The sequence below is a fragment of the Carlito syrichta genome, unplaced genomic scaffold (genome assembly GCF_000164805.1).
Source record: "Carlito syrichta isolate Samal-C Ts95f unplaced genomic scaffold, Tarsius_syrichta-2.0.1 Scaffold135122, whole genome shotgun sequence".
Classification (NCBI taxonomy): domain Eukaryota; kingdom Metazoa; phylum Chordata; class Mammalia; order Primates; family Tarsiidae; genus Carlito; species Carlito syrichta.
In genome coordinates, this window is record NW_007079218.1 from 207,380 (window position 1) to 221,090 (window position 13,711).

General features: G+C 42.2%; 1 protein-coding gene across 3 annotated transcripts in view; it reads left to right on the forward strand.

Moving 5' to 3' along the window:
* Window positions 1-13,392, forward strand: part of PITPNB (phosphatidylinositol transfer protein beta) — a 76,260-nt gene extending 62,868 nt beyond the window's left edge. For 2 of the 3 annotated variants that reach the window (XM_008049384.1, XM_021708202.1), the window contains exons 9-12: window positions 4,336-4,446; window positions 6,423-6,545; window positions 10,156-10,241; window positions 11,470-13,392. In XM_008049384.1, the coding sequence (XP_008047575.1) occupies window positions 4,336-4,446; window positions 6,423-6,545; window positions 10,156-10,203 (282 nt within the window). In that variant the 3' untranslated portion in view covers window positions 10,204-10,241; window positions 11,470-13,392. The remainder of the gene's footprint in view (window positions 1-4,335; window positions 4,447-6,422; window positions 6,546-10,155; window positions 10,242-11,469) is intronic. The other variant, XM_008049383.1, reaches the window with a different exon arrangement.
* Window positions 13,393-13,711: the final 319 nt, after the last annotated feature.

The window sequence follows — 13,711 nt, forward strand, 5'->3', positions numbered from 1 at the left end:
GTTCTACTAGGTATACCCAAGGTTTTTATTTAGAAGGTGGTATCCAGTGATTGGGATTTGCAGAGTGAAGCTATCAACTGCCAGTCATTAATAGGACCTTTGAGTGTTTGATCTGGAAGTTATCTTAGGAGGGTTCATCAGTGGTTTGGTGGGGAAAATTCAGCATATTATATTTTGTTCAGCCCAGGCATATTATAGAAGAATACCCAAAAATTACAGAAAGTTTAGGACAAGCCCTTGGATGCCAAGGACATACTGTGTTCACCACCCAGTCTTACACACCAGTCCTAGCCCTCGAAGAGCTAAGTTCACTCACCTCTGTTTTTGGTTTCATCTCAGTGGAGGATGAAGAGCTCTTTTAGAGTCCAGCCTTTTCTGTTACGTATGGAGAAGTGAGTCCCAGAGAGGTTAAGGATCCTGCCCATGTTGCACAGGAAGTTACACTGCGTAATGGGAACTGCGATCCAAGTTCCTCATGCTGCTGTTTGACAGGTGTTTCTGACAGGTTAAGTGCCATATTTTACATATACCCGAATTGTGTTGCATATGTGAGTTTTCAGTGGATTAGAAACTACCTCAGCATTGGCTTATTGCTTATTTGAAAATACAATCCGTGAAAAACCAACCTAGTCATCATTTTTAAAGCTGAGCACTAAGAAGCTAGCTGTGTCTTATGCAAGGCTGATTGACCACTTGTACACACAGGAGCCCAGCTTAAGTGCTGGGGGCGTGTAGAGCAACGGTGGAGGGTAGTAGGTAATTTTGTGATTCCAGCCCAGGGCCACAGCATTGACACAGGAGGGTGTCCTCTGGAGAAGATTAGCACCAAGGGCAACATTATATACGTAATTAGGCTCTCCTTTGCTGGCCACTCTCAAGTCCCCTGACAACACTCACACAGAGTGAAGTGCAAGCGGTGCCCCTTAACACTTGCTGAATTCACCTCATTCATAAAGTACGGGGTAGTGCTTGTGTGTGTTTATTATGTAGATGAACTCATACATGCTGAATTTTCACATTGGTAATCTGTTGTATGGCAGGGAAGTAAGGTCATGGAAAATAGAGCCAAGATAGCCAGGTTCTTCTGTTAACATAGAACTCACCTACAAAACGGCAGTTTGCTGTGATACTTTGATTTAAGTGCTTGCTGGCATTACCTCATTGGTTTTAACCCATGTATCAGTCATTATTCAGAAGATGAAATGTTATTACAGAATGTATGTCCTGAGAAACGTTGATCAACATCTGGGACTCTACAGAACTTTCAGTCCCATTAATACCAAGATAGAATGTTTTCATATGGCTTGGCCCTGGAATTAACTTGACACTGGAACATCATAGATAATTTAGGGTGAAAATATCTGGTGCCTTGATCACATAAATGAATAATAATCTTGAGGTTTTAGAATAAGGCCTAGAAATTTGTCATTTTTGAATTCATGTGGCTGAATCTTTGCTCACACACTACTTACCAAATGTGGAATGTGCAAATGTGTTGGTGCTGACAGGATGCAATAGTATTGTGAAGTTTCAGCACCGTGTGATGGATGCCAAGGATAATGGTGAAGAGGGGAGAACCCTTGTGAAAGACTACTTTGGCCTTTGACTCAATTGCTTGGTTTTTATAAAAGAGGTTCCCATAATGTTGCACATGACTTTTTCTTCTTATGTGGAAATTTGCTTAAAATTGTTTTACAGATTCAAATTGGTGGATCTGACTCTTACTAAAGAACAAAGGCGAGGGAACTAATATGTATTATGCCCTTGAGTCCTACCTACTCAGCATGAAACATCCACAGCCTTACTTAGTCCTCCTAATAGCTCAAAGATGATGTACCTTTTTTTTTTTTTTTTTTTTTTAAGTTGGAGTCTTACTCCGTTGCCCAGGCTGGAGTGCAGCGGGGCATGCTCACGGCCACGCCAGCATCAGCCTGCTAGGCTCCAGCGATCCTTCTGCCTCAGCCTTCCAAGTAGCCGAATTACAAGCGCGCGCTACCACATCCGGCTAATTTTTTATTTCTTGTAGAGACAAGGTTTCACCAAGTTGCCCTGCCTGGTCACTTATCCGCGGACTCAGGCAATGTACTTGCCTCGGCCTCCCAAAGTGCTGGGATTACAGGCTGAGCCACCGAGCCTGGCCTCTTTTTAAAAATCATCATCTTACAAGCACACCAACTTTGGAGCTTAGACTTTATGGAGTGGCTCTTTCCCCAGACCATTCCTGCAGCCTGCCTTTGCTGTCTGCGGTGCTGTGGTGTGTGTCTTCCCAGCAGACTGTGAGCTCCTTGAGGGCTGGATCATGCCTGCGTTGCTCATTGCTGTGAGCTTGTCCCAGGCTCTCTTGCATCAGCTCAGGAGTGTTGTGGTCTCCTGCACACATCACCTTGGAGTGGACCTGTAGGCTAAGTGGATCCATAGTGAAAACACTGATGTGAGCCACAAGCCCTTGGCTGACCCCCACTCACCTCTTTCTGAAAACAAGCATGCTAGTGTATAGAGCTCACTAGGCAGAGCTTACACTGATAAGTCTGATAGGATGAGTCGATGATGCCATGGGTTGAGTCCTCCCAATTTACTTGCTTTTTAATTTATTATTTATTTATTCATTCCTATTTTTATTTTATTTAATTTTTGAACGAGAGTCTCACTTTGTTGCCCAAGCTGAAGTGCAGTGGCCCAATCATGACTCACTGCAACCTCAACCTCCTGGGCTCAGGCAAACCTTCCACCTCAGCCTCCTGAGTAGCTGGGATTTGTAGGTGCATGCTACCAGACCTGGCTAATTTTTTTTTTATTTTTGTTGTTGTTGAGATGAGGTCTTGTGATGCTGCTCAGGTTGGTTTCCAACTTCTGGCCTCAAGTGATCCTCCTGCCTCAGTCTCCCAAAGTACTAGGATTGCAGGTGTGAGCCACTGTGCCTGGCCTATTTTAATTTTTTAGAGATGAGATCCTCTGTTGCCCAATGTAGACTTGAACTCCTGGGCTCAAGCAGTCCTCCCACCTCAGTGTCCTGAGTAGTTGGGACTACAGGCACGATACCACACCCAGCCTCCCAGTTTTTATAATAAAACATTTCAAAACCAACCAAAAAACAGAAAGATCAGAATGGTAAACACTACCACCTACAACAGGTGTTTGTCACATTTGCTTTCACCTCCTCTCCCACTGTCCCTACCTCCCTCTTTCACGTAATTACATATTTTAAAATGTTTTAAAGGGAAGGAATGTCTACACTGCACCACTCTGAAAGTAGCTCGGGCTTAACACTCACAGCAAGGCCGAGCAGACCAAATTCTGCACATTGCTATCGACACAAAAAACATTCCTGCTATTAAAAAAATCTATATTCTAGCAGGGCTCGGTGGCTCAGCCTGTAATCCCGCGCCTTTGGGAGGCTGAGGTGAGTGGATTGCCTGAGCCCACAGGTTCAAGACCCGCCTGGGCAGCAAGACCTCATCTCTATAATAAATCAAAAAATCAGCCGGGCGTGGTAGTACATGCTGTGATTCCGGCTACTTGGAAGGCTGAGGCGGAAGGATTGCTGGAGCCCAGCAGGTCGAGGCTGCGGTGGCCGGGAGCGGCCACTGCACTCCAGTCTGGGGGACAGAGTGAGCCTCCGACTCAAAAAATAAATAAATAAAATAAAATAAAATGTTTTGGCCAAACTTAAAGATTCAGAGTAAATTTTTACACTCTATACCTAGAGCCACATAATCTGAGCATCCAAATTCTGATTGCTGTTTTCTATGAGGCCTTTTGAAAGTAAATTGCAGATGCTGTGAGGTGTAACCGTTTGTGGAAATCAAAGTTCATATGGAGGATTTGCCTGTGAATGCTTGGTAATTATAGATAATTTTTGCTGCTGCATCACTTTTCAAATCCTCCTTCTCAGCTAATAAACAGTGCCATTTCACTTGCCAATATCTGAAGACACAGAACTTCTTCACCGTTTTGTATTATGCCTTATCACATCCACAATGGGGGTGTGCTGATGGCATTATGAGAACCCTTCTGTATTGAAGGCTCACTGTTGATATGATGTGAAGGGAATTTGGTATTGAAGATGAAATCTGAATAGTGTAATTTGAGGCAGAGCAGCGCACCTATTAAGCTGTAGAGCTAGGCAGTAACTTGGTCTGTGGAAGGAGGGTTTGCAGCAGGGGAATACTGCGACTCTTGCTAAACTGAATTTGAATTTTCAAATATCTGAACTAAACAAATGTGTGACTGTAGTTTTATTCATGTATGTCTGTGATATTGTTACACAACAGTCAATTTTAATCAAAACATAAATATTCAAGTCATGATTTCTCCTTTTCAATTTTTCTCATCCAGAAGGAGCTGGCCAGCAGCCCTGACTGTCCTCAGATGTGTGCCTATAAGCTGGTGACCATCAAATTCAAGTGGTGGGGACTGCAAAGCAAAGTAGAAAACTTCATTCAGAAGGTAAAATCTGTTCAGAAGGTGGGGACTTATATTTAGAGTAAAATTTGAGCTAACTATTAATGGGATGTTTTCTTTGTTCAGTCACCTTTTTTCCTCCTTTATGAGATGACAATTATTGTCCCTCCTTAAGTCATTTTTACCCTTCTTTTAATTTCTGGAAATAGCAAAGACAGATGTCAGCAGCAGCTTTAGGGGACTTTCTAGGGAGAAGAGCACAGCAGTTGTGTTGTTCAAAGTACTTTCCATGTGGCTTGCCCTGTGCTTCAGTAGAGGGCCCTCTCCCCATACAGCATGGCCCCAGGGAGACCTGGCATCTTGGCCTGGCTGGAGGGAGAGGCCAGGCCCAGCCCGCTGAGGGCCTTCTCTCCCCAGCTCAGTTGGACACCTCCCCTCTTCCATGTCTGGTGGTTTACATGCCTTGTGCTTTCATGGGGGTGGCTTCTTTAGATGTCCTCACTGAGAGTAGGTGCGCTCTAAAGTGGCATGATCTGGGGATTCAGATTCTAATTGCTTCTTAATGTCTTCTGTAAAAGTGAAGTGAAAGTGACATGGACAATTCGAGCTGGGAAAAGGGGAGAGTTGCAGTTGTATATACACACGTGGTTGTTAATATACAAGGCGTGAGGGCAGCTTCCTTGCTATTTATCTTTCCTGTAGTGTGAATACTCCCATTTCATCGTAAAGAAGCCCCCATTATATCTCAGATTCCCACAGCAAGTTGTGTCTGTTTCACCATAACCTTTCCACTTTTAAACTGTAGCTGCTGTAACATTTAAAAGAAAAGAATCTCCAAGTGCTGGAAACTTTGATTATTCATGGGCCTGCTTGCAGTTGGCCCACAGTAGGCATTCTGTAAATGTTGGCTTTCTTCCCTCCTCTTGGATCATAATAATAGATTAAGAATCCTGTTCTGATAAATAGAAGTCACGTGTAATTGATGAAGTCCCTTCTGTTCGTGGAAAGAAATTTAAAAGTTGAAGATTTTCCAGAAGTACTTACTGTTCCATGTACTTTTCACCTTTTCTCTCTTTTTGGGAAAGTTGAGTAAAACTTAAATAATTCAGCAGTTAAAACCACTAATTTTTAGATTTGGAGATATATATATATATAAAATTGAGAACCATTACACACTCTTAATTTTTCTATGTCACATGTTATTGCCACTATACCCCCCCCCATACACACACACACACACACACACACACACACACAGAGGGAGAAAGATATCCAGATATATATATGTAGTGGCAATAACATGTAGCATAGAAAAATTAGTGGAGAGTGTATAATGATTCTTAATGAAACATTGTTATTCCAAAGAACCTAGGTATTCTGGATCAGATCATACACACCTCTTTCTATCTTTCTCTCCCTCCCTTCTTCCTTTCCTCCTTTCCTTCCTTCCTTCCTTTCTTTCATGTTCTGCTAGATTTTGTCACTTTTGCCTGGAGAGGTTATTTTCTAATGTACTGGAAAATTTTTTTGGCTTTTCTTTTGGTTTTTTTTTGCTGTACAAAATGATAGTAGGATGAGGTTAAGATTTCCACTAATCGCCGGGCTCGGTGGCTCAGCCTGTAATCCCACGCCTTTGGGAGGCTTAGGTGAGTGGATTGCCGAGCCCGCGGGTTCGAGACCCGCCCGGGCAGCGAGACCTCATCTATACAAATAAATCAAAAAATCAACCGGGCGTGGTAGTGCATGCCTGTGATTCCGGCTACTTGGAAGGCTGAGGGGGAAGGATCGCCGGAGCCAGCAGGTCGAGGCTGCGGTGGCCGGGAGCGGCCACTGCACTCCAGTCTGGGTGACAGTGAGACTCCAACTCAAAAAACAAACAAACAAGATTTCCACTAATCTATGTAGACTTTTTAAATCAAGTATATGTAAATTTCATGGATTAATCAGTACATGTAAACTTAATGTGTCGTTGATCTTAGGTTTTTGCTGTCTTATACTACTTTTTTTCTTTGTTTTCAAAGCAAGAGAAAAGGATATTTACAAACTTTCATCGCCAGCTTTTTTGTTGGATTGACAAATGGATCGATCTGACAATGGAAGATATTAGGAGAATGGAAGATGAGACTCAAAAAGAACTAGAAACGGTAAGACTTGCTGTTTTGTGGCGATTCTCTAATTTTTCCTTTTCTAAAACTGTGTACATGTTTAGCAAGTGTAGAGTTAGAATAAGGAAGGGCATTATTAAAAACCATTCCTTATTCTGTTTATTCAGTTTTCTAGACTCTGACATTTCTGCACATGTTCTGATTTCTCTTTTGTTGTGCATCTTCATGAAGGTAGACTAGAGCTTTCTTGATCCAGAATTTGTAACCTGTAAAATGCCCAGTAGTTTTATATTCAGTTCTCTTTGTTGGTCCATGGTTCATAGTTTTTTTAAGACACTCACTTTGTCAGACCATGTTGCCTTTGGCCTTATTTGTATCACAGCAATTTACACAGTAAATCCTAGTTCCCTCTTCTCTAGGAAAGGTAAGGCTAGTAGAATTGTAACTGAACCTAGAAATGCCTTCTCCCTTCAATCAACTAGCAGGAAGTCTTTATTTCTTCATAAGCTTTAGGCAGATTCCACTTATCCTTGGGCAGGAAGTGAGCCATGTTTCAGCGTTAAAACTTCTCCCCACCACTCCACCTCCCACCGACCTAGTTTGTATCACAGCAAGTTACAGATGTCAGCACAGTAAATCCTAGTTCCCTCTTCTCTAGGAAAGGTAAGGCTAGTAGAATTGTTACTGAACCTAGAAATGCCTTCTCCCTTCAACCAACTAGCAGAAAGTCTTTATTTCTTCATAAGCTTTAGGCAGATTCCACTTATCCTTGGGCAGGAAGTGAGCCATGTTTCAGCGTTAAAACTTCTCCTCACCACTCCACCGCCCACCTCCCCACTTCTCCCTGCAGGGCCAAATAGGTCCTGCAGCCAGTGGGTGTCCCCTCTCTCCTAGGGGCATATTTTTCCCTGGCTTCCTCTTGCATGGATCTGGTTTTGCTTTTGCCCTGGGCCATGTTGTCTTCAGTTGGCAGTAAGGCCCCACAGGGGGAACGAACCCAAGGAATGTCCAGAGCCTGCTAGTGGTTTCCATGTGGTCATCTCGAGTCCTGCCAGAAGGCCTGGTTTTGGAAGCCCTTGCAGGTGTGAGTGTTTGACAAATGCTTATGTGCGAGGGAAGAATTCCATTTAATCACAGGAGAATGGCGGCAAATCAGGTTCTTTGGCACAGAAGGAAATCTATGTCTCTGGCACACAGCATCGTGAGGAATCTGTTTAAAATTGCTTACTTTTGGTGATTGCGGCAGAGCTGCTTCTAATTAGCTTTTTATACAAACCTCCTGAGAGGACTAGGACATATTTTCTTTATAAGGCAATAAAATATTTTAGCCTTATCTTGGTACATAAAGTAAACTATGGGCAGTCTCCAACTTATGAATGGATTTTATTCCAAAACTTTTTAAGTTAATTGTTTGAAATTTGGAACATATTTTCCATAGAGACAACATTATAAATTGGAGTTTGATTTCTAGACTAGCCAGTAGAAGCCTCTTTGGCCCCAATTTCTCATATTACTAGTAGGACTTACGTTCTGGAGTTTAGGAATAGGGTGAAACAGGTGATAGAGTGGCAAGGCTGGAAGACACTCCCTCACTCCTTTCTGTTCAGACTGGCCATAGGCAAAATATTTACAGGCAGGTGGGAGTCATGAGTACTTTCTGCCTCTTTCCATGTCTCTTTCCCACTTCTGTGTTTCCCTCCTCGAGAGTCAGATGCCCTTTTCAGACTAAACACACCCTCTGCTCCCACCCCCCACAGTTCTAGTCCTGTTTGCCCTGCCTTACCTGTTTGACTCCTTCCAAGTGCTTCAGGCTCCAGAGGTGCCTACCAGCTCTGTCTTCTGCCCTCCAGCAACTGGTATCCACTGAACATTAAAGGAAGCCATGTCATGACACTCGCTCACGCTGAGCTCGTGGTGCAGTGCCGGCATCTCCACCAAGGATTTCCAGCACCGAGGAAACAGAAAATGGGTTTATTCTTATGTGTTCAAACCGTCAGGAAAGAGCCTTCTCCTAGTGTAATTTGTGTGCTCAAGAGCAGTGTGCACACAAGAAGGAGCAGTTACCATTGACCAGGTGATCACTACAGCCTCCTTATTTTGGGTTCTGAGCCCTGCCTGTGTTGGGACCCTGGGACCCTTGACAGAACTTGTGTCACCATTTCTCAGCATCATGGTACCTGAACACAGAGTAGTTCTGGTGTCAACACAGTGAGACTCTTGTTCCCACCTGTGGCAGTGAGCAGCGGGCTTAGCTGCTTCTCTGGGCAAGTCAGTTAGCTGTGAGCTGGAAGTTGCACTGGGGAAGAAGGTGTAAGATAGCCAAGTAATTATTACACAGAAGCCCAGTTTTTTCGATAATATCGTCATCTTGTATCCACATGGCTCAACTGACATTCCCTCATGAAGTCAGTAGAAATTTGTCATTGGTTCAGGGAAGGGATATGTAGCAGTTTCTTTGTTAAATATTTCACAAACATTTTAAGACAGATTTCAGCACGAAGTGCTGATCATCTTAACGTTAAATCCCATTTAAGTTTTTTTGCTGTAGGTCATTGAGGAGCTCTTTATTCCATATCGCAGTGCTGCTGCTTTGGGTCCTAACAGTTGGTTTGTGAACATCTTCAGAATCCAGGCAGCCTCATGCCTGCAGGCCAAGAACGCCTACCCAGAAAGCACCTACCTCCTGGCCTTCTGAAAAGGCTTAACATTTTAAAGTCCTTTTCACCACTCAGGAATTTCACCTTTTCTTGAGGTCCTGTTCCCCTGACACCTAGTGATAGAACTTGATACATTGTGATGCTCTGAATTCTCAGATATCTAAGACGTGGATTTCTTTCAAATGGGTTTTGGACCTGGAGAGCAGGACTAGCATTTAGAGGTTAGGCACAAGAGGAATGCCCCTGTCTGTAATCCTGCAGAGGACTGCCGGGTTAGGCTCGGCGGCAAAATGGGTACTTGGGGCAAACATTATGCCTGTTTGTTCTTAACTGGCACTTCTAGGAGTAGAGGGCAAGGGTATGTGTTGAGTTTTAGACAGGTATTTATCACATTTGTTTGTGTTCTGTTCCTTTGTTTCTTGATTTTTCTGAGGTTTTCTACTGGTCTGTAGGCTATATTTATTGAATACCTATCCTTTCTGATGCATCCTGGCGTCCTTCATTGTTGGCCATACACTTCTGTGCTTGCTTCGTCTTTCACTCTCTCTTTCTCTTCAGTAAACTTCCTTTAAACAACTCCTCTGAGAGACCCTGGTCTCAGAAGCAGTAGAGGTGGCCACACCCCTGTGGCTTCCGGCCTGGCCTGGAGACTGTCAAAATATGGACCATTGGGCCTTTTCGTACATTATATTGACAAACCGTCTATTTAGCCATTGGCCACTTTTTATAATTCTGCAATATCAGTCTGCAGGCTTTTGTTTTTTACACTCAAGAGTACATTATACATTTTTCGTGCTGTGTAAGAAAAGCCTTTTGTAAGATTGTCTTTAAACCAAGATTACTAGAGGGGTCTCAGAACTTCATTCTTAATGTATGGTTATAAGCAGGTAGCCATCACTTCATAATCTTTTTGACATCTTTTTTCTCCCCTTGCTTACTAACCCCTATTCAGAGTCTGATTTCAGCAGCTCACAATTTTATTTTACGTTTAGATGCGTAAGAAGGGTTCCGTTCGAGGCACGTCGGCTGCTGATGTCTAGATGAATCCCCTGTAGGGTCAGAGACAATATCAAACTGTGTAAGTGAAGACCTGGGTAAAGAGATGCTGAAAAACCTTTACCTTTTGGTGATGGGTAATATGCTGAGCAGAGGCTCTAACCAAGTGTTAAATGCAGTTTTATTTTTAGAATTTAAAAGATAAATATTTGGGGAATTGACAGTGAACGCTTGAATTATTACTCTATCAAGCATTTCATCTGTGGACCGGGTTGAATTTAGTAATCTCAGGCTAGCTCTTAGCATTACAGGTTAGACCCCAGCTGTCCTGTATACTTCAGTCATCATGCAGCATTGTCCTAGAAACCGGTTGGTTTTTCTATAGCCAGTTGATTGACCTCTGCTTCTCAGTATAACCACTTGTAGGGAAATATGTAAAAGCACTTAAGGCAAGCAGAGATCTTTCATCGCATACTGTAAGAGCCAACCTCAATAATTCATTCAGTTGAAATTTTTTTCTGTACACCAGAAAGTCTCCCTTCTTGTTTAATTTTCAGATATTTTTACAGTTAGTTTTATTCCATGCAGATGCACTTTAGTTTTAATTTACAGTATAAAAATTTCTATGTATTTCTCCAACAAAAATGCACATACCCAGGTAACAGATTTTCCCAAAGGGGGAAAAAAAGAACATCAAAATCTACCCCACATGATGAAACTAGCGTGAGTAAACAAAAATGGACGGTATACTGTCTTCATTTGTCAGTGCTGAACTACGATATTTACTGAGAGAAAGAACAAGCTGTAACACTGGCGGCCCCACCCCCACCCCCCACCTCCCGCCGACTGTGGATCTTTGCTGGCCCCTTAGATGAGCTACCTGCTCTTTAATTATTGAACTTGAGGATGAATGAAGTGTTCAGTCAGGAAAAAAGTAGTTTTAGCAAATAAGAATGAAGTGACTCTTCCAAGATTCCCCAAAGCTCTTTGTTTAAATTCAATGTTTTTGAAAAAATTTTTTTAGTTATTGTAACTTTTGTTAAGTTCTCCTACGTTTCTGTGATTTATTTCTGCTTCTTATTTATTTTTCTCACTGATAAGCCAAAGCATTACGCCATTAATAAGACTAAAATCTTTATGTAAACAGTAAAATGTTTAAAGATAGAGCAGTTGGGGTACATTTTCTGCCAAAAGTTTTGCTACATTGAGGTTTTTTGCTTGTTTTGAGAATATGTGTGATAAGCTGCTGACATTTTCTGTGTCTTTCTGTACTTTAACACGTTTTGCACTGTCTTTCACGTTTCTTACAGTTACGTAATCAAGGTCAAGTGAGGGGAACAAGTGCAGCCAGTGATGAGTGAAGAAGAATCTGACCAGTATCCACAGTGTTGATGTTTCCTAGACTGTGCTTGTGATAATGTGCGCACATGCACAGCTTCCCAGCCACGTGTGTATATGTGTGTGTGTGTGTCTGTAGCTGTATATAAAACGCATGTAGAGCTGCAGACCTCGATACACGCACTGGTGTATATATGTACATACAAACATACTGAAGGGATTAGTACAATTTCTCCAAAGTACTGTACCTATCTTCAAGAATGCAAAAGAAAATATTTTCAGTATATATACCTGGAACAGATTTTAATAATTATCAGAGAAATATCATTAATGGACAAATTGACTGCAATGTAATACTAGCTGGTATGTTTCATAAATGTCAAGTTGTGGACCAATATATATAGCCTTTTTGGTGATTGTTCTTTTAAATCAGTCTCTTACAAATTTTTATTTTAATCCCATCAGCAGCAGACTCCCACAGAAAAATTTCTTCAAAACTTTTTAGTATTCCAGTGAACCTGGAATGTAAACTTTGAATGTATTTATAACTATTTCTTTCTGAATAGTCATTATCTTGTAGCCAAATTTGACAAAAAGTAAGGATTAAAGTTACAGACCAGTTTTTACTTGTTTGCCCTGAGGGAAAATCCTTTTAAAAAATTTTTTGATTTTTATTGGATTTTTATATTTTAAATTTCAGATATTTTTCTACATCAAACCTAGCAAAAATTGAGATAATGGTTTGTGTTTTGTAATAAACACCAGACAATTTTCAGGCTCCTGGTAGGCAAACAAATAAACTGATGAAGAAATTAGTCTTTATAGTGCTGTAGCCTGTGCAAAAAATTGAAAGTGTGGCACATCCACGGAGTCTTGTTTCGAGAATGACTTTTCTGGAGTTACAGCTTGGAAACTATGCAAGTGGTCCAGATTTCTCACAGCTTACACGATACAATATAGATAGTGATAGTGTTTTGCTCTTTTTGTGTTGAAATATGCTTCAAGTGGGAGATGCTGACTTTGAGATAGGAATTTAAGATGCAGCATGAGTCTTGCCTGCCCGTGGTTAGAAGGCCCTGCCTAGGGACTGGTGGACCTTCAACTCTGGGATGTGCTCTCAAGTAGGAATATATCCTGAATGGGCATCGTGAGAAAGGTGGTAAGAAGTTACTGACACTTTTTTTTTTAAAGGAAGGAACAATATCATCAGCTTTCTCTGTCCTAATCCAGTTTTTTTCTTGTCAGCCCTGGAAGCTCGAATGGAATGATATTATTGAAGCCTTCAGGTCACAAACTGTCTTTTTTAACCTCCCGTTCCTCCTAAAATGCTCCAGCCCCTGCAGTCAAATCACGTTAGTAATCTGATTTCCTGACAGTCCTGCCCTCCCTGCTCCTTGTTTTCTCACACGTCCTGTGTCCTCACTGGAGCGATTGCAGTGAATCAGACAGGGAAGGATGTTGAGGATCACCACTGCATTGGGAGACCCTGTCGTCCTCAGCAACAAACCCCACATTTCATATATCCTTTGTGTACTCAGGATAAAGACTGATGTTTACTCTCTGGGCGCTGTTGTAAGATAAGTTTTGTCAGAGCATAATCATTGTCTGCAAAGTGTTTGGTGCGAGGAAGATCATTGCTAATTTTGTGAAATGAAGAGTCTAGCCCTCTCCTTTTAATGAATTTAACTCTCGCTGGCATCTGTAGCATCATTGGGAGCTTGGGTGCACATGGAAATGAGAGCCCGGCGCGGGGATCTTAATGTTTTTCTAACAACTGTGGAGATTTGAGGGAATGTGTGGTGAATGTAAAATACCTAGTTTACTTGGCAGTCTCTTGTGTAAATTACAGTAAAACAAAGTAAATGAAATTTAAATAAAAAATAAATTTGAGCCGGGCTCGGTGGCTCAGCCTGTAATCCCGCGCCTTTGGGAGGCTGAGGTGAACGAATTGCCTGAGCCTGCAGGTTCGAGACCTGCCTGGGCAACTTGGCGAGACCTCATCTCTACAATAAATCAAAAAAATCAGCTGGGCATGGTAGCGCATGCCTGTAATTCCGGCTACTCGGAAGGCTGAGGCGGCAGGATCACTGGAGCCCAGCAGGTCGAGGCTGTGGTGGCCGGGAGCGGCCACTGCACTCCAGTCTGGGCGACAGAGTGAGACTCCAACTCTAAAAAATAAAATAAATTTGATCACAAAATGCCACTTGCGTGCTT